Source organism: Scophthalmus maximus, chromosome 10 (genome assembly GCF_022379125.1).
Source record: "Scophthalmus maximus strain ysfricsl-2021 chromosome 10, ASM2237912v1, whole genome shotgun sequence".
NCBI classification, from domain to species: Eukaryota; Metazoa; Chordata; class Actinopteri; order Pleuronectiformes; family Scophthalmidae; genus Scophthalmus; species Scophthalmus maximus.
In genome coordinates, this window is record NC_061524.1 from 23,397,501 (window position 1) to 23,421,834 (window position 24,334).

Sequence of the window (24,334 nt, forward strand, 5' to 3'; positions counted from 1 at the left end):
ACCATCATGGAGGGCATGGAGCCTGGTGGAGGTGGAGGCCCGAAGCCTGGGGGCGGTGGCGGTGGTGGGGGGCCCATTCCAGGTGGAGGGGGTGGTGGGGGAGGGCCCATACCAGGCAGAGGGGGAGGTGGTGGAGGTGGTGGAGGTCCAAAACCTGGTGGTGGTGGTGGAAGGGGAGGAGGAGGAGGCGGCGGTGGTGGACAAGGTCCAACACCAGGTAAGGGTGGGGGAGGTGGGGGTGGAGGAGGAGGGACACCGCCTGGTAAAGGTGGAGGGGGTAGAGGAGGGGGAGGTGGGGGTGGATGGGTGCTGCTCTGTTGCATCTGCTGGCATGTGCAAACAAAGCCCTCTGTAGATTTGGGTACGGAGGAAGTAACAGAGGACACGGCGCTGCCCGATCCTCCGCTGCGAGGCACGTCAAACTTAAACCCCTCCTCCACAGGCGAGGTCTGGACGGACACCTCCTGGATCGTCTTTCCCAAACGTCCCTCTCTTAACTGCGTCTCCTTGTTATGCGCAACGCCCAGAGCACCAATATTGCCCTTGCTGCCCGAGGAGGCCTGCTGGCCCTGCAACACAGCGATCTTAATCCGCAGGTCATCAATGGTCTTCTCCAGTTGAGGGACGAGACAGCTTTCATCCTCTGAGGATGACTGGCCTGACTTCAACCTGCTGGACTCTGTCTGTCAATGAAGGAAAAAAAACAACAACAATTTCAGCTAACATGCCACTTCATTAGGATTCACAAATGGGTTTTTCCTACATGAAACCTCCTTCAAAAGCTGGTTTTGAACCCCATCTTGAACTCTAAATGTGGAAAACACATAGAAAATGTGCTGCTGTTAAATCTTGGACACATTATCATTTCAATAAATTATGTTTTTATAAACAATAGAAACACCCACAACTGAAGGAGCTTAGTGACAGAGCTATGAGCTAAAGGGGAGTCAAGACAGGCCATTATGTCTAGACTCCATCAGACCTCTGGCTCCAGACTGGTTAGAGCAGGGATGAGGGGATACTGAGAGATTTGACCCCAGAGACAGCAAGTCTCATTGGACCTCGCATGGGGGAGAGTCTGTGTCTGCGAGTACACATTCCCAAGTTGTGGTCACATCACTGAATCTTACAGAAAATGTCCACTATGGCTCCTTAATTTATGAGCTTCTCGAGCAAAGAGAGTGAGCCACTGCAACAACCCAACACAACTTTCAAGACAAGTCTGACCTCTGGTGGAAAAGGAAGCAACTTCTGAGTGGTGGGACTGAGGTTTACTGTATTCCTCAGTGACAGAAGGATAATAATTCCCCCAACGCCCCATAATCTTGTATGGACAAAATGGTTTGTATTTCCAAATATTAATATCTTGATGTCTCATGTAGTTTTAATAAAAATAATCTACTTTGCAAGAAAGTAATTTTTTTAATTACAAAAAAGAACTGACAAGCTGATGCTATCGGATCTTACTAGTAAAACAAAATGCTATAAACCAAACCAAGCATCCGATATGAGTGTAGACAGATCATACTTACTATAAAATATCTATCAATGAAGACAGGATGCAACCAACCTGAGAGTGTGGAGCTCCTGGTGTCAAAGGGGACCTCATGCTCTGCACTCTGCTCGTGCTCCGCCCCCCGTAGAGTTCCCACATGTGGGAAGACACTGGCAGGCCGACAGATGCCCAGGTGTACAGCTGTTCTTCCTGTGCACAGTTTAAAAAACAGATGCAGATGGTATAAATGAAATAAGATCCAAGATATATGTCATTCAGTGTGAACCAATGTTGCGATGCACCATGATTAATCCACCTGGGATATGAGTTGTACTGTAGCCCTTTCTGTAAGCTTCAAATGTGGAAACACTTGAGGATCATAAGCAGTGGTGAGTAGTTGGCCAAACCAATGTTGCACCAAATAACAAAAAAACTGACTGTGAAAGCTAATCGGTGGCCTTTAGCTCATCGTCTCATAGCATCATGTAGTTTCAATTAAAAGGTACAATGATTAATGACGAAATCTTATACTATTTCTGCCATCATGACATCTGCACTTGACCTGATCTGCAGTTACATTTGAACTCAAATAATTAAAGGTTATATATAATAAAGAGCACTACTGCCTAAATCCATCTCCTCACTCTGCTGATGGTGAAGTCAGTGTCACTCCATGTCTGACGATCACATGACTGGTGTAATTGTGTGTCTTTTTAATATGTTACAATGTCACACAAAAAGATCCTTCTTAATGACCTCACACAAGCAACTAATTAAAATCTGAGAATTAGTGCATTTGTATTTGTATCCATCCACAAACTGTTATAGTACTTTTTATATCCTAAAGACAATAGCAGACATGACAGCAGAAACCCACAAGGACTGAAGCTCATTCAGATGACCTAGTTATGTGGTCTGTGTGCTCTGCTGGTGGCAAGGGTCAAAATATGTTGCACATGTAAACAGTGTTGTGCCCCCTCATCAAGGGTTAGTAATCAAGTAATTTCAAATACATTTTCTGCTTCTATAATTCATTTTTTCTATGGAAGGTGGAATTTAGCTTAATGCAACACAGTGACAAATCTATGCCACAATGAAAAACAAATAATGGAACAGTAGACTTACTGTGTAAGCGAATCATGTGTGCGCATTAATATGCAAGCTTTTTCAGAGACTTGCACCCTACATATTTGTATTTTGATGTTTTCTTAGTGTTTCACCTGGGACAAAATCCATTAGCTGAACTTTGATCACCTGACCTACAGTTAGAAACATGCACAAGTACAAAATGCATGCCCGACTGATGTAAGCCAATGCTACTAATTAGTGTTCATCCACTCAGAAATGTTTTGCTGCAATGAAGTGCAAAATATGTGGCAATCATCGTCCCCAAATCCCACTTTTAAACTGACTGAAGCAGTTGGAGTATTTAACTTCATGCAGACAAACTGCAAACCATTCACAATGCCATATATAGCAAAAAGGGAGGACAAACAGGATGAGAGATACAAATTGAAATAAAAGTAAGGGCAGATCAAGAAAGACAAGACTGAGGTGATGCAGTAAGGTATTAAAATAATAATATCAGGAAATAATATTTCCTGATATGATGAGGTATTACAAAAGGTTGAAATGAAAAGGCTGCAGAGGAACAAAGACCGGCCGATGATTGATTTCAAAAGGGTGATTAGCTGTGCCACAGAAAACAATAGCAATGTTCTTTCAGAGGCAACAGCAAAGGTTGTTCTTGGTCAAGCTGAATAATGCAGGACCCCGGGGCCAAGATGAGTGAGGAGCATTTTGCTGGGGAAGAGCAGCCTGAGCACAGGGCACGTGGAGCTGTTGCATAACGTGGTCAGCAGATGGTCTACGCAGGCACAGATGTGTTCATGTGTACATGTCTGTGTGTGACCGTCTGTGAGCTTCAGACGCACTGCATGAATCCAGCCATGGGAGGAAATGTCCGAACATGTGTGGGTGTCGTGGCCTGTCCTGTTGTATATATGAGGGCACACGTGTCTTTAACATCCTCATGCAACTGTGGACCTTTGGCAGACACAACCGGAAAGTGCTCTGCATTTGTGGCCTAATGTGAGCGCACACTACTCAAGCATGGGGTTGGATTGGAGAGGTTTGTATTCATGTGAACAACACCGCTTCAGGGCATGAATGTAATCTTGGTTTTGTCTGTGTGTTTAGTTGTTTGTCTCTCAGTTTGCATATGAACATGGACAGTATATGTCCATGCATGTTAATCTGTGGGGGAGGTGCATTGTGCAGCGAGAGACCAGCACTAATCTGTGGAAATTCTTTGGTATTCAAGAGACAAAAAATAACAAGCCACGCTAAGCCAAGCTCGCAGCTACAGAGCTATGAATGTAATACAGGATTAAAAGATGTCTCCATAGTTATATGTATATATTCTATATAGATAACTCAAATCAAACAGTATAGCAACATTAAAGTTCAGTTAGATGGACCCAGCTAGAAGGAAACCTCGAAAGAACAGGCTTTGACAGTGGCCTCGGTGAACTGTACAGGGGAGTATGATGCACATTCGATGAGATCTGGGCAAAACGATATTGGACTGAAGAATTTAAGATTTGTGAAATCCACTTTCACATGGTGAGAGGTTTGATTCTACTGGTACTGCTGCTCTTCAGATTATTAAATGTCTCTAGGATGAATCACAGTAAGATAGAATTTATTTATTGTATACATGACTTATCTTATTTTCTGTTTTGTTTTTTGGTTTCGTACTATTGCACTATGGGTCTGAGATAAAAAAAATTTCAATTCCCCTGTATGTCTGGAACAGTACTGCAGGAATTGACAATAAAGTTGACTTGACTTGACTTGATAAGGGGAAACATACTGGATACGTTTTGCAGGATAATGCATATAAATAAATGACTATTCCATTCTTAGAGCATTTTATCTGATAAGAACGTCCAGCCAACGTTATACTGTTTTCAGGCAACGAGTTGTCATGACAAGGTAAAGTGAGACGTAAATCCCTTTGTTTGCCCTTTGGACAATCTATAACAAAGACACATCACAACTTGGCAAGTTAAAGTTCAGGTTAAAAAACCCATGCTGTCTGAAAATGCCCCTACCTGCTCCTATAATTTGATTATTGTGTAGTGAACAAAAAACCTCAGCATTGGGCTCAGTAGCGTTAAGGAAGCTTGTGACATGCAGTGAAGTGAACGGCCTCACGTGAAAGACTGCTGAGGAAGTGCTGTCACCCGGGAGCCCTGCGCAGCTTTCGCCGAAGGGCTGCAGCAGACCCTGGACCCGTATTCGGTGACACAACTCCTTTGCCTCCTCTTCTGTAGACCCATCTCCATGAAGCATACACAGTCTGTCCAACAGAGCCCGACCTGAGAAGAGAAGAGAGGTCGAATGCCAGGATTACACAGGTGGGGAGGATACAAGGCTCAGTTTTTTTATGTGGAGAGGGATGTTCATATAAAGTAATTCAGATTCTGGAGTCTGATTAATATCTTTACACTATTTATTTATAGACGGCATAACAAAGAGGAGAGGAGAGATCTCTCAGTTTCAGATGTGGTGATGAAACACCTACATTTGCAAACTCCTTTAACACCGTTTACACGTGGGTGACAAGAGAGATGGTGTTAGTTGTGCAGCACAACAAGTTACCACACACTGCATATAATAATATCACTATCAGCCTTTAAACTGCTATTTTGGTTTTATAACAGTGATGGTTGATCTTGATTTGATTAAAACGTGTTTTTGGCAGTGAACGAAAACACAACTTAACCATGCAATGTGGTTGTAAAGCTTGTTAATTCTGCATCTGATATAATAAAGAAAGAAAGAAAGATCTCTCTTTGTCATGGGAAGTATACATGCAAAGAATAAACTCTTTTTGTCATGGAACCAGACGAAAAAAGAAAAGAGAATAATTATTTTTCTTGAGGGTGTCAGGAGCAGAAGTAATCATGAGGGGTTTGGAACCATATTGACATCAAAATAGGATGTGGAGCCAAAAAGAAAACATAGCTCCATTTCTTCAGAAGGATCAACACTCGTTAGTTGTTAATGTTGTTAGACTAGCATCATGGCTTTTTAACCATGTGACTCATGAGATAACACCGATGAGTTCACTAAATCGCATGACTCATGGTCATGTGGAGTTTCATCCACCAATTAGGGCTAAAGCTGAAAATTGATTTTGTTTCATAAATTATGGGACATATAAGTTTCCGTTATCATTGTATTACATTTGATAACATTTACATACATTTCCCTCTTTCCTCTCAATGCTCCCATCCCCTCCTAAGGGCGATACAAAACATGGAAATTGCCAAAATTATTGTTTTTACTGTAAGTGCTGAATTAGTGCATGATTGACTGGTGAAATAAAACAAAATTTGTTTGAGTTAAGAGGACAGCAAATACTCTACAATTATTGAAAAGTCAGACAGGTCAAATGTTGATGTCATTTGGAATTCTGGATACAAACTATTGCCATTGTATTGCTACATTCACCTGATGTAATGCGAATGGATCTAACATCATGACTCATTTCTGCCAGGCATACAAACTGTCACTTGGGTTTAGCATCCTCTAGTGTTGTCATTCAGTCCTCTGCTTCATGAACATAGGCGCAGTCAGAAGAGAGCAGCTGAGCTCTTGAAAGGCACCACAACAGATGAGAGGTATTTATTAGAAGGCGGCATCTGTCCTAAAACCACTTGTCAATAAAGCCAATAAAGTCAATAATTCTTTCTTCTCTCCCTCTTCATTAATTACTTCCGACCCTGTGGTTACTGCTCATTCATAGTTTCACACTTCCTTGTATCATGCAGTTGATTAAACGTTTCAAGAGACTGGTTCATACCATCCAAATAGAGACCTATCACTGCAATTTTTGTTAAATAAATGAGCAAATTAGTTCTTAATGTTTGCCATTTTATCTACGACAGCACAATGCCATCCATAATCACTCCAACATGACTAAGTTGGTGGGTTGTACTGCTAATGATTTTGGGTTCTTTTTACATAATCAAGGACAAATCAGTGAAGGAGTCTACACTAAAAGCCCAATCTACTTTTTTTAATGAAAACTCCTATATACTGACTAAACTTTGTGTTGTGACAGATCAGCCACCTGTTTCGTGTGTGACTCACCAGAGAAGACATCCAGATAGGGCACTGCACTTGTGGAGTTCTGTCGACCATAATGTGCTCTCCTGGAGCCCAGTGTCCAGTATGTCCCACCTGTGTGAATCTTCTCTGGTGTCTCCTGCTCTGGGAAATTGGCCTCGCCACCCTGCCTTCCTCTTTGCTCATCCAGCTCCTCGCACCACTCTGCAGACACAGTGAGGGGCCCAGCAATGGAACAGGACCTTTGCTTGCTCCTCCCAAATCCCTGGGCCCCCTTGGATTCCAGTGGAATAACAGTAGGGTCTGTTTTCCTGGGCACATTGGGGCTGGTGATAGGGGAGCCGATTGGTGAGGTGAGCTGCCTGGTGGTGGTCTTAACATATGAGGGGTGGACTGGAGGGTAGAGTTTGACAGTGGAGGGGGAGCTGGAGGATGTCCGTCTAGGAAGAGAAACATGGGGACTATCTGTTGTTAGCTGGCTAAAAGACATACTACTCTTCCTTCTTTTCAGGGACAGGAGGTCCTGTCTACCAGTTTCCTCTTGCTCCTCCCTCTCCATGGACAGTTCCATGCTGCTAGCACTTTTGTGAGCCCCCATTGGCCCTGCCACCACGGGGTCCAAGCGAACACATGGCATATGTGTGTCTTTGCTCTGTGCAGCCAGATTACCTGGGTGAAGAACTGGGCTCTCCAGGTCTTCCTGGGGCTCCTCTGCACTCTCATACGATGTGGTGGTGGCTGTAGTATCGGGGAAGCTATATGTGCTGTTAGTCTTTGGGAAAAGGCTGCTACTGCTTCTTTCAGTATCTGCGGCTGAAAATGGTGGACCACTCTCACTCAAGGACCCTGGACCAGAAGAATTTCTTGATATGGGTATATCACAGCTTTCATTTTCTACTTCCTTATACCCAAAACTTATTTCCTGATCCACTCTTCCACTCCCAACTTCCTTATCAATATTAAACTGCTGGTGAAACATTCCCGTCTCAGGGGCTTTGTTCCCCTCAGAGGTCCCGTCTTCAGGTAAATGGCCAGTTACCCTTTCCAGTGCCCTGTCACTGGCCAAACATTGTTCTCTCATGGCCTGCTGGATGTGAGAGAGCAAGTCTTCATTTTCAGCTGCGACAGAGTGAAAACTGTAGAGGTCAGCGTCTGACCCTGAACTTGTCCTCTGGCCAAACTCATCCGCTATAGATTGGTGACAGCTTAGATCTCCATCGACATCTGATAGCATTCCTATCTCAGCAGTCGACAGGCTCACCTCTGCACTGCGTTTGAGCCCTGCTTTACCAAAGTTTGCAGACCTCCCATCTTCCAACATGTCATCCTTAGAAAAGCCTTTCGCCTTGGATAAACTCTTCCTGATGCCTGAAAAAACAGAACCTTTTGACTCTGACTTTGCTTTCTTCTTACTACTTTGTTCTCCTCCTCCTTTACTTATCTTGCTGTGGGACTTCTTAGATTTTTTGTCCACTTCCATCTCATCAGCATCACCATCACAGGAGACATCCCCTGGTGCTCCACCACTTCCTCCCCCTTTCTTGGTCTTTGTCTCCTGGTTCCCCATGTTCTTGAGCAGGCGGACACCCTTGGCTAACAGGCCATACTGCTGGGGTCGAGGCTGGGCACGCTGGGCACGCTGGGCACGCTGGGCTGCCTCCTGTGATGCTACTGATGCTGGTCCTCTGTTGGTCACAGCACTTTCAGAGCTACGTAATCCCCGCTGTCTGCCCACCACAGTAAAAGGCAGCTGTGAGGATGATGCTGCCTCCCCTGGTGACGCTGATGATGATGATGAAAGGAGGAGGAGACTGGCACTGACAGCCGCGGGCTTGCTACCACTCACTGCTTGCTTCCCCCCCTTCCCCTGCACAGCCTCTTTCGCTCTCTGATCCCTCCTCTCTTTTTGCCCCTCCTTTCTATCCCCATCTGCTCCTGTAAACTCGGCTGTCTTGCATAACGGGCTGCTGGTTGAGCGGGCAAGCCGCTGATGCTCCGGAGTGAGCTGGCCTTGTCCATTTTCGATTGAAAGGGGAAGAAATAGCTGAGGATGCTGCTGGTGATCCTCTAAAATACACTGTTGTTGGTTTTGTTGATTAAGGAGTGAGTGCTGTTGTTTACGGAGGAGGTTGGTAACGCTGCTCTTCCTCCTTCCTTTGAAAGTGGTGGTAAAGAAGCTCTCTTTCAGAAAGGGCACTTGGGTCTCTACAGTCTTAATAGTTTGCATCCTGAACACTGTGGCTTCATCCAGAAGGGAGATGACCTACACAGGCTGACGTAAAGAAAAAAGAAAATGTAAAATTCCCATTGACTCATTCTATATTTAAGAGTTTTACAATCAATTACTAATATTAATTGTCAATGTCACATAGAAAAACTGTAGTGCTTATTGATTAGTTTATTTTTTTTATCAATTAGTTCGTCAGAAAAGTAAATGGCAACTAATATATGATTTATCAAAGATTTTACTAATCACGCAATAGTTTGTTTGCTTTACACAAAAACATGATAAATTTGGTAGTGTCAACTTTCTCTATTTGCTGGTTCTCATCCTCTTCTGCGTGAACTGTATATCTTAGGGTTTTGTGCAGGTGACGAGCAATAGGCACTTATGATGTTTCTTTTTCACTGTTATTACACAGCTATTATAAGATCAAACCAATACTCAATTGAGAAAATTATCAACAGACCATCCATAGTGAAAAGAGACATGATCTGAAGCCCAGATATAATCATATAGCAAATATTAGTTCCATGTAAACATCAAAGAAAATTAGTCTCATGCCAAAGTAGATGTTTTATGCAAATTGTTGATCTACATTTGTTATCATAAATAAAATTACTATTTGAACTAGTCTTGAGTCTCTAGAATTAGTCTGTACCAAATGGCTGACCAATGCCTATGGGTGTGGTACACTCAAAGTCAAGTCTTCTAACTGAAATTAAAAATACTTTGTTGTTTTTGTTTCTTTACACGCAAGCAAATAAGTGACACAAATTCTTGAATTAAGGATTCTAAATATAAAAACACTAATTAGACATGACCATTGAACATATTTAGCAAGTTTGTATTCATCCAAAGACTTAGTAATTGATACTTTCCCCTCTTCTATTTGAACACTTCAGAACATGTTTGAGTGTTTTCTTGGTAAAACACAAATAATGTAATCACATCAACATGAATCAAAATTGAGTCAAATTCAGTCATTTATGAAAAAGACAAAAATAAAACAGTAGAAAACCCTCCTGGATTTCTCTTAAAATTGTTTGTCATAAATGGGTCTACTTGCCTGTCTGGTGGATTCTCCTCAGTGGTTCAGCACTGACTGGAGAAAGCAACACAAACGGCTGCTTGTCTTTGCTTAGGAGCCGCTCCTTAGACATGGGTCACATGAAGTTGGTATTTTTCTCATCACATGTCTGGTCTCTGTGGCCATCTCCCATTAGCGCTGTCTGACAGTCCTCTCGCAGGCTCCATCAGGCCTCAACGTGGGAACATACAGAGCTGTGCAACAGTCTGTGAGCACTTTTCTGTTTATTCAGTTCCTGCTTAAACTCAGTCATTCACTCCTGATGTTATTGTCAGAAAATCATGACAGTCACATGAAACAGAAAAGTTAGCAACTGCTTTCACCAGCTCATGGGATACTTAGTTGACCAGTTTATGCTACTTTTGGTTGAGTGAAGCAGGGCGCCACTTTTAAGTCCATCCCTGCAATCAACAAATGAGTTAGTCCTCTTTGGTAGTAACAGCTTTGTCCTCCCAACAGAAGCTGTTACTATACATGTCTGAGACCTTAGTCCCGTCAGGCTTCTGATCACAGTGGCTACGCTGTGAGATCATTAAGACACTTACAGTCAAAGAAAAATAGAAGAAAAATGAATTGTATTCTTTTTTTCCCAACAGGAATATTAAAGCAACATTCAAACATGATTCTGCTGGGGCTTGTAGGGTTTTGAAACTGTTATCATCATCGACAGAATCTATCTTGACCAAAATTCAACAACATTGTTGCAGGTATAAAACAACAACTGTATGCACGTAAATCATTAAGCCTACTTTTTGGAACAGTATGTTGAGTTAAAGGTTTGATGAACGAGTCTCAATTTCAATGACTCCCGACACCATGTCTACAACCATCAGTGAACCATGAATCACTGAATATTGTTCAATAAAAGAGCTTGGAGTAGTTGATTTGGTTTTTGGAGAAAGGCATGATCAAATATAAATACATTTTTAACACATATAACCCCGTTATTGGGTCACAATAAATCAATTCCACAGCTGTATAATGACCTTCTTAACTCTGTTAAGATAAGGTCACATTTACCATAAACCCTGTCTCAAAATAAAAGACTGACCACCACAGAGTCTAAATTTCAATAACGCCATATGTTTGGTTTTTGAATGAAAATAATAAAAAATCACATTTGGATGCTCTTACAAGCAGCATGTTACAACATTTAAGCATTTTTTTAATATTAAATATATAATAATATAGTTGGTGTACAGGTTTGTGATGTAATTTTCTAGTTCTAAAAGTAAAATAACTTGCTGTCAATGGACTGTGACAGTGAAAAGAAAGTTATCTATCTACAGCCGATACCGAACAATGTCTAACAACAGAACAGCACTGATGGCAAATTGATGGCAAAATTGTAACTTCTGATAGACGTCTGAAGGTGGCCGTGGCTAAGGACGTAGCGGGGGTCGTTCTGTGTGTGTGAATGGGTGAATGTGACTTGTACTGTAAAGCGCTTTGGGCGGTTGATAAGACTAGAAGAGCACTATATGAATTCAATTTAACATTTACCACAATAACATACCAAATTTCAAAAATATGAAAAACACCACTCGTGAAACGCCTTAAAAAGGTCTAGTCCGCTGCTGTATGGCTGTAGAATAAAACTAGCCTCAGTTAGGAATTTGTTATATTTGGAGCAGGGTGATATTAATCATTAAACATTAATTGATCCAGCAGTGGATCCACTTAGAGGTAAAATAAATTCAAACATTCATGTAATGATTTGTGACACACAAAAAACCCAAATCATTTCTGTCAAAAAGTTTATTTATTGACTTAAAATATGAGTACGATTGGCATACTTGAAATGTAACAAAATGTTTGTGTTAGTTAACATTATCAATATTTAAGTACAAAAATCTCATATTTTGATGAATGTATTAAGACATTGGAGCACATTGTGTTGAAAACAGACATAAAATCCACTGTTGACAGGCATGAGATTACATCTCCTTTGCAAATTACGCATGTCCACTGTATCGTACATAATCCATTCTACTAAATCTTCTAAATCATCGTTTGCCATGTGTCATGATACAGTTTACATTCGTACTGAAAAATTGAAGTGCAGCAACAATGTCAAAACATCCACTTAAGATAAGAAATAAGATATTGTGCATTAAAAATAAAACTCAAAATAAACACCTGCCCTGTTGGCATCTTTATTTCAACTGTTGTTGGTATGGATTGTTTGTCCAGTCTATTTACAAATCAATGTCTGTAAGTCTTATTAATACTTTTAAAGTAGAACCCGTAAATCATATGAAATTTAAACAAACAACCAGGTGATGACAGACTGTTGAATATTGTACCTTCCATGACTGTGGGTAATTTTTTTTACATGACAATTTCTTAAATCTAAATTCAATAACTTTAACCTGACTCAGTACAAGAAGTATCCATGTCTGCTGTGCAATTATGATAAAATGTGTATTTTTTCTTCATATTGGCATAAAGGGATTTTGATACTGCACTGTTGAAGTTGGAGTGACAGAACCTAGACAACAAGTTTTTCTCAAGCCACTAGAGGCTGCCATTTCTCTACATGAAAAATGGGTGGCCATTTACAAAAAGCTCCTTTGATGTGTAGGTTTGTATGAATCTAAAAGGTATTGTAAAACCAAAACACATCTTCATAAATGGACATCTTTGTGTGTGCAACCAATCATTGTGTATCAAGTCAGAAATATCCAAATGTACACAAACAGAATATCATCATTGTATAATCAATACCCTTGACAGAAAACCACAAGTACATAAAACACAACCAATGTACTTATTGTCTCCACCATAAAAACCACAACAATCACATTGAACACAACAGCAGTTCACTGGCTGTGGTGCCACATAGAATATTCACAACTCAATTCATCAGAAGAATCATTTTCAGACTGGCTCAAAATCTGAAGAATATCTAGAAAACCAAAGATGAATATCACAAAAATAACAAAGATCTGTTGATAAGGTAAGGACACTATTTAAGAACTTTTTTATAATCCATCAGACAGGAAAGCTATATCCATGTAGAAAGGCAATGTACAGATGTTCTGATAAAAACATACGGCAGTCAGGAAGATGGCAGGTCAAATCAGTACAATGTAGAAGCCTGTGAACACAAAGTATTTTTGTCTTGGCTTTCAGCGACATGATACAGATACATAGTTTTGTTTAAAATGCAAAACCACGTTACATATCTAGTTACCCAAAGAGAGAAACTGTAGAAATTTAAATCCCAGACCCAATGATAATGATATTCTTTCCCATTGTGTCAAGAGCACTTCAATAATTATCCTGCAATGCATTTTAAAGCCCTTTCTATTATTTCCACTCAATTTTCTCTCAGCTGCACAAATTGAACTCCAAGTACAGATGGAGACGTTTCACCTCTCAAACTCGCCTTAAACAACCCTTCACACGTAATCAGCTTTGCAAATTAGATGAAACAACACAAACCGATACCTGACAACCAACACATAGGATTGCGCCTGTGACATACTAGCAGAGAGAAACATCACGGATCTCCAAGTAAAGAAAGTCCACAGAAAGAACTACATGGATGCTTCTTACTTGCCCTATGTTGAATCTTTTGATTCTCTGTAATCAACCGTCTAAACTTCCTGCCCTTTACGTAGATTCCCTGGGGATCTTTCTGTGGAAGACCACTGAATGCCTCTGTTGAAACTGCTGCTTCCTCCTTTTCTTCTGGTCCCAGCGACACAATAGTATCATCTTAAAGGTTGTACGGAAAGTCTTGTTGCACAAGGCATAGCACATGGGGTTGACTGTGCTGTTGACATAGCACAGCCAGTACCCGACTGCCCACAGGGTCTCCGGGATACAAACTTCGCAGAAGGCATTGATCAGCACCATGATGTTGTAAGGTGTCCATGTGATGATGAAAGCAAAGAGAATGGCACTGAGAGTCTGAGCTGCCTTCTTCTCCTTCACTAAGGACATGCGCTTCCTCTTGGTGATCTGAGTCCGTGCTCGAGTTGCAAAACGCTTTGCGAGAGCTGCCTCTTTGAAGGACAATGGGACAGAGGGGGATTTGGTGGCTGCGCTGGTTGTGTCAGTGGCAGTGGTAGCAGTTGTTGGAGGACCGTCTAGAGAGCCTTGTTTAGATGGAGCCTGGATGATAGGCATTGACTGTATTTTGCGTGAGCTGAGGCGTTGGTAGTAGCTATTTTCTGAACTACTTGCTCCATCGGGAGGTGTGGTGGTGGCAGTGGCGACTGTTGAGAGACTGTCTCGGTTATACTCTGCTCCCTTGAGGGGATCCTCCTCTGAGGCTGCATCCAGATCATCACATGAGGTGAGCTGGGAGTTGACAGCTGCCTTTATGCCAGGCAGGCTGAGAACAATGGAGAAAATAGCATGACTCTGGGAAATCATCTCTCTGCCCCCACAGTCCTCATCCTCGGAAGACCCAGAGTGGTCCAATGAGACTGCAGCATCATTGTTGTTCCAGCTGTCACTGCTGCTCTGATCTGGATCTCCCTCCCCTTGCCTTGTACTACTAGGTCTCCAAGAACGAACCCCAGGCCAGCAGTGGAAGCGGCCAACCAGCTCCCGACAGGTGCTTCTCCTCTTGGACAGCCTGGTTAGCTCGTAGCTGCTGCAACTTCTAGAACTTCCTGTCTGATGGACGAAGCGGGTTTTCTCACCCCCACCATTCACACCTCTTCCTGCTATCCCACCACGAACCCCTGAACCCTGTAACCCAGCTAACTCTTTCGACCGGTTCTGTGTCTCCATGTAAATGCGCCAGTATAGAACACTCATTATTGTCACAGGCAGATAGAAAGCTGCCATGGCTGTGCAGAAGGTTATAGTGGGCTCTGAGAGGAACTGAATGTAGCATTGATCTGATGGCACTGTCCTTTCACCCTCAAAATACTGCCATAGCAGGATGGCTGGGGCCCACAGAACAAGAGAAACAAACCAGGCAAGGCCAATCATGATCCCGGCTCGCTTTGTGGTTCGTTTGGCCCGGTAAGTCAAAGGCCTAGTGATTGAAAAGTAGCGGTCAAAGCTAATGACTAGTAGGTTCATAACTGATGCATTGCTGGCCACATAGTCTATAGTAAGCCATAGGTCACAGGCCCAGTTGCCCATGGCCCAGTAGCCCATCACAAGATAAGCTGTGTAGAGGTTCATTGAGATGACCCCAATGATGAGGTCTGCCACAGCCAAGCTCAGCAGGAAATAGTTATTGACTGTCTTCAGCTGGCGATTAACTTTGAATGATACCACGACCAGGATGTTGCCGATGATGGTGACTAGAGACAGAATTCCTGTCAGTAAGACAATGAGGACAACCTGCCACACAGGGTGGCCACCCAAGGGATCGAGGACTGCAGTTCTGTTCCCATTTTGTGATTCTAAGGTGAGGTTTAAGAGTTTGCTGGTGGAAGAGGAATTATCATCCAGGGTATTCACATGAAGAACAAACCAGGGGGCTCCTCCAGTTCCTCCTTGGTGGAGAGCATTGGATTGTGGGTAGGCTCCGGCTGCTGGTGGTAATGTGTTGGCACTCAGGAAGAGACCATGGTCTGTGCTGTTGGAGCTCATTGTTATGTCCTGGCATATTCTAAAGAGAGAGACAGAAAGACAGAAAAGGGAGGTAGGAAGTTGCAGATAGAGGAAGGGAAGAGAGACTTGATATAAAGGAGGATATGTAGCAGGAGAATGATAGAGTGACAGAGACAAAGAAACAGAGAAAGTACATATGAGTAGCTGACATTCCTATTCCTATCCAGTAGATGAGGCTAGAAAGCTATTCTTCCAAGCTGGGTGTCTGAAAAGACTGAAAGGATGTTTGGGTCTAATTTGTCTTCCTTGTTCAATCACGTATAACTACGTTTGTAGATGACCTGTTTGCACATTAGGGCTGCAACTAGTGGTTATTTTCATAATCTGTTGATTATTTTCTCGATTAATCGATTAGTTGTTTGGTCCATAAAATGTCCACCGTGTTTCCCAAACCACCAAGATGATGTTTTGTTTTGTCCACACACCAAAGGAATTTAGTCTACTGTCATAGAGGAGCTTTTAAGAAGCTGAAATCAGAGAATTCAGACTTTTTTTTCTTCATAAAAACTACTTCAAAATAGTTGCCGATTAATTTAGCATTCGATTACTAATCGATTAATCGATTAACTGTTGCAGCTCTATTGCACATTGTTAATACACTGCAAGCCATTTATATAAAACATAGGCTCTATAGCCAACACTGGTGACAGAGAAAGGTTGCAATCAATATCTATGGGTTTCCTGTGATTTCCACATGCAAAAACATTTCACTTACATGCAAAATATTTTCCCACATGACAGCCTAGTCTGTAAAGATAGCCATGTTGTTGCACCTTGCACATCATCAAGCCTTGGACAGGGGTAGTTTTCTCCTGTCAGATCAGGTGTGGGATGAACACAGGTAAACTTCATTTAAAATGTAGCTCTGGTGTTTGCTTCACAGTTGACTAATTCATTTAAAATGACAAGTACAGCAGGTACAGTATTTGATCATACACAGAGTCAAATGCTGAAATATGTTACTAATTACATTGGTAGGGTTCAACATTACCTTAGCAACAGGTTAAGGCTTGAAGCATGCATAAAAATGGAGGACAAAGGAAATACACAGATAGAGAAAGCATTGTACAGCCTTGGGAGATATTCTGGCATTTCTTCCTCTCTGAATACGGAGGCTTTTGGTGTCAAATTTTATGGCACATGATAATTAGTCACCAGAGTTGATCTGGTGTTTCATTAGTCCCCTAGTAAAGAGAAGGTTGAAGACACATTCAAGAGAGATCTAGAGAGTTTAGAGAAATCCGTGCAGAGACTGAAGACTGAGAAGTCTGGAGTGGCATTCTGTAAAGGATCATGTCCTATCCAATTCAAGATTATTACTGTGTTGATTTCACATTCAGACATGTACAGTATATGCATTTGTGTGTTGCAAGCAAAGAAGAGATGCTTAACAACATTTATGATAAAGTGAGAAAAATAGGAAGTTTTCAATTAAACATGTTCTTTGTCAGTGAATGTTGAGTAAATGTATCCACACGCATGCCACAAATGTCATGTAGAAACCACAATTGTGTAAAACCTATAAAATAATCACACTCTTCTGGAATATTATGAACGTTATCTGAATCATGAGGTTATGGATATGGCTTAGCTATGTATATGTACTCTTCCACATCAAAAAATTGTGAATAGGGTGCATTCATTTCTTAATATCCCTTAAAAATGTATATAATCATGTACTTTTGACAAAAAAGTGTCTTTCTTAAGTAAGTGACCTTTTCAAATATGACAAAAAAAGATGCCTTTTCATCTGTAGCAATCAATATACTGATTTGAATTTATTCAGACTCAGCTGTAGGTGATTGTACAAATACATACAATACCTACAAACACATAGAAATGCAGCCATGGCAATCCCATAATAGCTCATCCCGGAGGGAAAGGTATTTGAGACAGAGTACTGCGCTTGTGCCTTGACACAATCTCAGACCTCCCACCGAGCTGCTAAAGAACCTCAGTAGCCAACACTATTTGTGACGCTGAGCGTACACTGAGGCTCCCTGCTCTCCCCACTAGGGACACATATTACCGCATCCATGCCGATAGTATCCTCTCACATTTCACACAGATATTTATGCTGATTATCCCTAACCCGAGACAGAAATATACTACTATCGTGTGTTTAACATCTTTTAATAGGTGGACAAAGGCAAAATGTTTTTGTGTATATACAGTGGCTTTAAAAGTATGGTAAACTATTTTTAATCTGCTACACTGACTTGCTTTAAACACAGCAGATAGAAAATAAAATTAGAAAAAAATAAAATAATAAGGTTCAAACAAAGGAAAATCTGACAATTACATTGAAGACTTTAAAGCCATAGGTCATAGGTTTGCAGAGCAGAGGAGGAAAGATGCAAAAAATATCACACTCCTTGTACCTGCTTACAATTTCAATTACACTGATTGGAGAACATGACACATCAAGTTTTCTCTTAAGAAAAAAAAACAGTGTATACCCACTGTGTCTGTACACTGTTTATTCAAGCTCTATTTTCATGCATAACATTCACTTCACCATGGCAAAAAAAATTATACATGAAACAATAAGCCTTGCTGTTTCCTCAGATTGCAATGGTTCCTACCATACATATGTATCTGTTATCCCCCGGGAGCAGAAACTGGCGACACAACACAGGCAGAGGGGTATTGTATGGTTTGTCTTTCCCTAAAATTGAACTGATGAAGCCTTTTTTGGATTAAAAATAGCATGCCGCAGAATGACAACAACCTCTTCCAACATGGGTGGGCTAGCTAAAAAATTGAGAACCATCTTCTATTACAGTGAAGCTATTGTACAGTAGTGTCTATCTGATCAAGTCCACGTTTAGCCCTTCATCTTAAGTTCGACTCCCGGGCACGTAGGGGTGATAGTTTCAGGTATAGAGAGACCAAATCGATACTCGTTTACTGTGTTGCAATGCTACGTGTTCCCTGACATTTTGAAGCATTTGTGCCAGCAGGGTTGGACATAGCAAATCAAGTTGGGTTCAAGGATCCATCTAAATGATTGGGTGACTAATACATGGCCATTCCAGGTTTCTATTTTCAGCATTAATCTACCGGACCAGTGATATGGGCAGAGGATATCCATCAGGTAGGATTCATGTTGACAAGCACTTTTTAATAAAAGTTAAAGCTGCTCTACCTTCTTGAGCACCACGACATACCTTCAGTTACAGTTGTGCTGTTCTTCAAATTCTATTTTGTAGTATGTAGTCAAGGGTGCTTAACCAGTGGTGTCTGTTTTTAAAGAAAGACAATCTTATTGTCAGCTTACTTTTGAATGTGGCTTTGTCTCCAAATTGTAAATTTATCTCCCATTGTTCATGTAGTGAAGGAGTAGTCTGTGCTGGAGCGAGGGCAGGCAGCCAGGGGTTTTAGGAGTTTACTATAATAAGGCATAATTGTAAAAAAAACACATATTTGGCATAAGCAGCCAAACAAAACAGAACTATTTTCAACCACAGACTCCAAGCAAAAACATCCTGGCAGGAAAAGCTGAGAAAAATGAATCAACAATGCAGAGCTGGATTGGACTGACAATATCAGAGTTGTGAGGCATTGGTGATGCTGAAAGTGTAACTACAGGCTAACTGCATGCATACTTAGTTTATCCAGCAGATGCTAGCAGGGGCTTTGTGATTGCCATTACTGCTTTGGCAGTGCTGCATTGTCACGCAATATGCAGATTGCTGCCTATGGCAAGAGGACAGAGGGTAGGAGAGAGAGGACTATACATGATGCACTGACCATGTATTTAAAGCAACAATGCCCAATAACATTCACTATATGTAAGTCCATCTAAAACTACCCATCCCTTCCGAAAAATAAAAAACTAAAACCAACATGCTGTTGTGTCAGAGATTATGTCACAGTCAGTGTTGGGTAAGTTACTCAGGAAGGGTAATAAGTTACTTATTACGTATTACTCTTTCAAAATGTAATTATATTACCTTACTTATTACTTGATTTTAAAAGTAATTATTTATGTTACTCGTTATATAACTTTTGCGGGGTTATGCATATTCAGTCATGAGAGCAGCAAGGAGCATCTGATGGTTTTACTGAACAAAAAACGTTGCATAAGACCCAAGCTGATATTGTGTCCAGCTTTTTGTTCTGTTATATCTGCCCTGGCATATTAAGCGTGGTCCTAATGTTCAGAAGTGAAACGATGATTGTATGTCATTAGCAGAAGCTTCTCAAACCTCTCATCTACGATATATCCGGCGATGAGCTTCTCCAGATCTCTGTCATCCTTTAACCTTTGTTTAGCTTTTTGAATAGTAGGCGTAGCCGACGTGACCTGCCCGCGCGTACACGTCATCATACAATAATAAGTAATGCAGCATTACTTGGATCAGTAGCTGTAATATAATTACTATTTTGGAAATTGTAATTCCTTACACTACTTTTTACTGGAAAAATAATTATATTAGTAGTTGCCCACCACTGGTCACAGTTTTGCGCAGCATGTGCGCAAAACTGTGGTTGGGGTTGTTGTTTTTTTTTGAACTTATACTTTAAGTATAATAAAGATATGTCAGTTAGAAAACAGTCCACTAGATCATGTCAGTGAAGCCTATGCTATCCCTCAAAGCTGGATGGTGTGTTGCAGGGCATAACTTACTGTAACTGCAGGAATCGATTTCTATCTATTGAGCAATGCAGCATTGTTGGTGCGCAAAACCTGGAGTAGACCACCCATAGATTTTACTTTACATCTGCAAATACTACAGCAACAGATGATGTAACCTACACCTGCCATAGCACAAACAAATAAAAAGAGACTTAAATGAAGGTAGGGTCACCTCTAGAACACTGTACATTCTGTTATAATTATCAAGACTAAAAAACTAGTAATAAGATAAACAACCACGAATGGCTTTGGAGTAGATCAGGAGTGGCAGGGATATAATGTGGTGTTTGGTATGCACCACATAAAGGCTCTGACTTTTGGTAGCCAAAGGCACAATGACATCATTTCAGTATTTGTACACAGCTGAGACGATAGTAGTGGAACTACTGAAGCCTGTTGCCTTTTCCCCACCGCCTTTAAACATGTAGTCCAATAAGACGTCACAGCCGCTCTCTCAGAACCAGTAGGATGTATTACAAAAACTGTTATTCTAAGATAATACAAAGTTCGATATGATTACAGGGTATACGTGAAAAGTTGTGAAGCCAAAGCCTGCTTTTGAAAACCTAAATTCAATACAGGCAGTAATAAACAGATCCCGATAAACCTTCAAAAGGATGAGGATGTTGTTAACATGATAATATATATATATATATATATATATATATATATATATATATATATATATATATATATATATAAATTGAATGTAATTGTACCGTGACATAAATATATGACAGACAGTTTTAGTGTATGTGCAGATACATCACATCTACTGTATCATATATATGATGTAGGTATATTGTATACCATATAGTAATCCATTTCATAACTCTTTTTTCTGAGGATTACATCAGAGGGAGGGTTTAAAGAGCATGTAGGGAGGTGGTGCAGGTTCTTTGGGGAAAGGGGACTTGTAGTTTCTCAGGGTGAGCTAAATCTATCACGAGCTGGTGATGATGGGGCTGCAGCCAGAAGATGGTGGCAAGAGCTGTTAAACAGCACAAGACCATCTGTCGGGTTGTCACTGCTGACAAGAACAATTAATGCCGTTTAGTGTCGACAGGAAATGGTCTTGCTGGAGTCCATGAGCGATGCTCTCAGTCAAGTTTTAGACAGGAAATCGGAAAGTGAGTGTGTTGTTATGTTACTAGACGATGCAGCTCAAAAGGATGTGTAACATCCTGGTCCGGACAAGTAATCACTCGTGGAGATTCACACATCAAGATGTGATGGTAACATAATTCTGATGCCATCAGAATCCGAGTGGTGACTGACAGTGGAGGGCGACCATGACCCATAAACTTCAAAAGCAGTCAGGGCAGAAGCTGTGGAGGAGGATGAGGAGCCGGCTGCTGCAGCTCTTTACCTGATAGTAAAAAGCTACTGTACTCAGCTTATCTAAAAAAAAAAATAATAATCTGTGAAATTCTGCTACCAGTTCAACCTCTGAAGATAGAAGCATATCGACCTATTAGATTCACTGAGTTCTTTATCTGAACAGTAACAAGTTTGTTCAGCTGCACTGAACACAGGTGCACCCGCTGGGTCCCCCAAGAATTCTGGGACCTGTGCTGTTTCCATAGTAAATATGAGTGTTGCCAAATGAATCAGGACTGGGATGTTAAGGATTATCAACAATTGAATGTGTTTAAAGTATATGTTAAGTCCCACTTTTTTGTTTTTTAGTTAAAGGATGTATGCATCTTTACTCTTGAACTTTGTCTTAAGTAAAAGCAAAGTAAGACAAAACACAAATAGACTGATTTGAATAATTATCTTTTGTAGTATAAAAGAATCCCCAGCAATTCAATCAAAATCTCCATGAAGGAAATATAAAGTAAAAACTGGAAAGGAATGTTTATCTTGCCATGTTTGTTTTGTTCCCAGAAGCAACTTGGCTTTTAGATCCGGGGAACAACTGCATCTGCCGACATGGTGCTTGTGTTTCAGACGTGTTGATCCCTGTGGCTGTCTCTAAACCACCACACCCGTTCCATTTTGGTACAAATCAAGTCCATGTGATGTTATGATAAAGTATTTTTGAGAATGTCGGACTCTTTTCGGTGACTATTTCCCCGAAACCAAGTTTCAGATGAAGACACCCTCCCATCTTTCACACTGTTTTTCCAACTGACAAGAAACGTCCCTCGCATTCATCCCTTGTCACAAACAGCGCATGAGTTTCTCTGCACCCAAGTGGCAAATGTAGATGCAACGAGTTGATAAGATGAAAAACTATAGCCAGAAAAACAATGGTGAGTTCATTGCAGTGCGTGAGAAGAATCTCTCCATGGTGGTTAATATTTAGGGTGAATAAGTGATTTTCAGCAAATGTGTTTCAGTTAAAGTCACTGAGCAGCAGTCTGTCTGTACTGACCTGATGTGCACGACGTCACGTGGCTGCTATATTGCATTGGGTGGATTTGGTGAGGATTGATAATCGTGGCTATACACAATAATTAGATCACTGCATAATAACACCTGAAGTTATTCAGTATTTATCTACCACGTGACAAGAAATTTGCTATGTTTTTTCATGCTGATATATTGAACATAAAGTTACTACACTTTGTTGCTCCTACTTTGCATAAAATCAACACAGATGACTCCCAGTGACGTCGTTCTGCTCTCCGGTACCTCTCGTCTCTCAGCATTCACAGGAAACAAATCATATCTAATCACTGTCTTTGTTGCTGCTGCTGCTGATGTGAGAACGTTGTGTCACTGATTTCTCATTGTTTCTGCTCCAGCAATTCAGAGACAATCACTGTTTTTTTTCTAATGCTAGTCAATCTTGAATTAGTTAAAGGTCACTGGGGTCAAAGGAGGCTCCTAATTTGGGTCGATTTATGGGCAAGAATCATACAGGACAATTCATCGACAAATATCTGTGAACAATTAACAAATGTTGATGAGAGTTAACATGATGAGTTAAATGAGAATATGCTAACACGATCACAGTGCAAGTGTTTGTATAGCTCGACAAGATAGTGGTCGACCGATATGGCTGATATCGATTCGATTTGAAACCAATATTTGTCTGCATTACAAAAGTGTCAAAATGCATTCAAATTTAGAATAATACAAACTCGTGACACAAAACTTTAATGTTGAAATGCCTTGAAGCATAATGTTCAATTCATAGATCCAGGGATTGCAGGGAACTACTGTATCAGCAGCATAGTTATGAAGTTGAACAAACAAACATGGACGGGACATTGAGTCCATGTTTGGACTAAGTCCAGAGAGTCGTGACAGTGGCTGCATCAGAGCTCCATTTGCACATTTTAAAATGAAATTATCTTATCGGCAAATTGGCTTAAAAAATGCCCGACACCGATAATCATAAAATCGTTGGATATCGGCTCTGAGAATCGGCCAGGCCGATGATCGGTCCATCCCTACAATAAGGCAATTTAAAATTCAGCAGGTATAATGTTTTCTTAGTTACAATATAAAATGTTGACTTGATAATGGCATTGGATGAGAAATTATAGGGGATAAAGTTACGAGAAATCACCCTGAAGGGGACATGAAAGGTGTCGCGACGTTTCACTCAGCGGGTCACCAACGTCTGCAGTGCATCTTCCTACAAGATGTTGAGATGTGTCAGTGGATAAGTGAAAAGTATTAAGAAAACTATTTAACTATTTCTTATACAGTATATGCTCACACTTAATTGAATTCATCTAACACCACATTTTAACACTTCTGGACATCGTGGTCAGAATAGATGCATATTTACACTGATCATCTGTCAAAGCGTAAATGTGACCAGTGTAAACTCTTCTGCCTCGAGAGCCATAAAACTGTGTCCAGTGTCTGCACAATGGAAGAAGTCACGTCAGTCCCTTAATACCAGGAAGCAGCTCAGCATAATTATTCTGCGCTAACCTTGTTTATTCTCCTTTATGACCGTGGGCAGCCAGGAGATCTGCTTTTATTGAGGTGTCTTCTTTGCTGCAGTCCAGATTACTGCAGCAGGGGTGTCTGAGCCCTGCTGAGACACTGGCACCAGAGGCCATACACAGATGGCAGTGTGACGGGAGCTTGGTCTGATAAAATGAAATAAAAAATGTGAAGAGGGGAAATGGTAATCAATGTGAGAGGTTATGCAGAGTGCCAAGGATGGCTGTGCATGGGATCCTGCCAGAACTT

General features: G+C 41.1%; 2 protein-coding genes across 5 annotated transcripts in view; both read right to left on the reverse strand.

The window, feature by feature from the left end:
- The window catches only part of fmn2a (formin 2a), a 33,604-nt gene extending 24,701 nt beyond the window's left edge, over positions 1-8,903 (reverse strand). Inside the window, exons 1-4 of the mRNA XM_035606694.2 lie at positions 6,659-8,903; positions 4,715-4,878; positions 1,571-1,705; positions 1-683 (exon numbers count right to left, since the gene is read on the reverse strand). The exon at positions 1-683 is cut by the window's left edge and continues 90 nt beyond it. Of these exons, the coding sequence (XP_035462587.2) occupies positions 1-683; positions 1,571-1,705; positions 4,715-4,878; positions 6,659-8,861 (3,185 nt within the window). The 5' untranslated portion in view covers positions 8,862-8,903. The remainder of the gene's footprint in view (positions 684-1,570; positions 1,706-4,714; positions 4,879-6,658) is intronic.
- Positions 8,904-11,688: 2,785 nt separating this feature from the next.
- The window catches only part of chrm3a (cholinergic receptor, muscarinic 3a), a 73,107-nt gene continuing 60,461 nt past the window's right edge, over positions 11,689-24,334 (reverse strand). Inside the window, exons 3-4 of one of the 4 annotated variants that reach the window (XM_035606720.2) lie at positions 16,247-16,343; positions 11,689-15,596 (exon numbers count right to left, since the gene is read on the reverse strand). In XM_035606720.2, coding sequence (XP_035462613.1) covers positions 13,564-15,596; positions 16,247-16,316 — 2,103 coding nt within the window. In that variant the 5' untranslated portion in view covers positions 16,317-16,343 and the 3' untranslated portion in view covers positions 11,689-13,563. The remainder of the gene's footprint in view (positions 15,597-16,246; positions 16,344-24,334) is intronic. The other 3 variants (XM_035606724.2, XM_035606722.2, XM_035606723.2) reach the window with 3 other exon arrangements.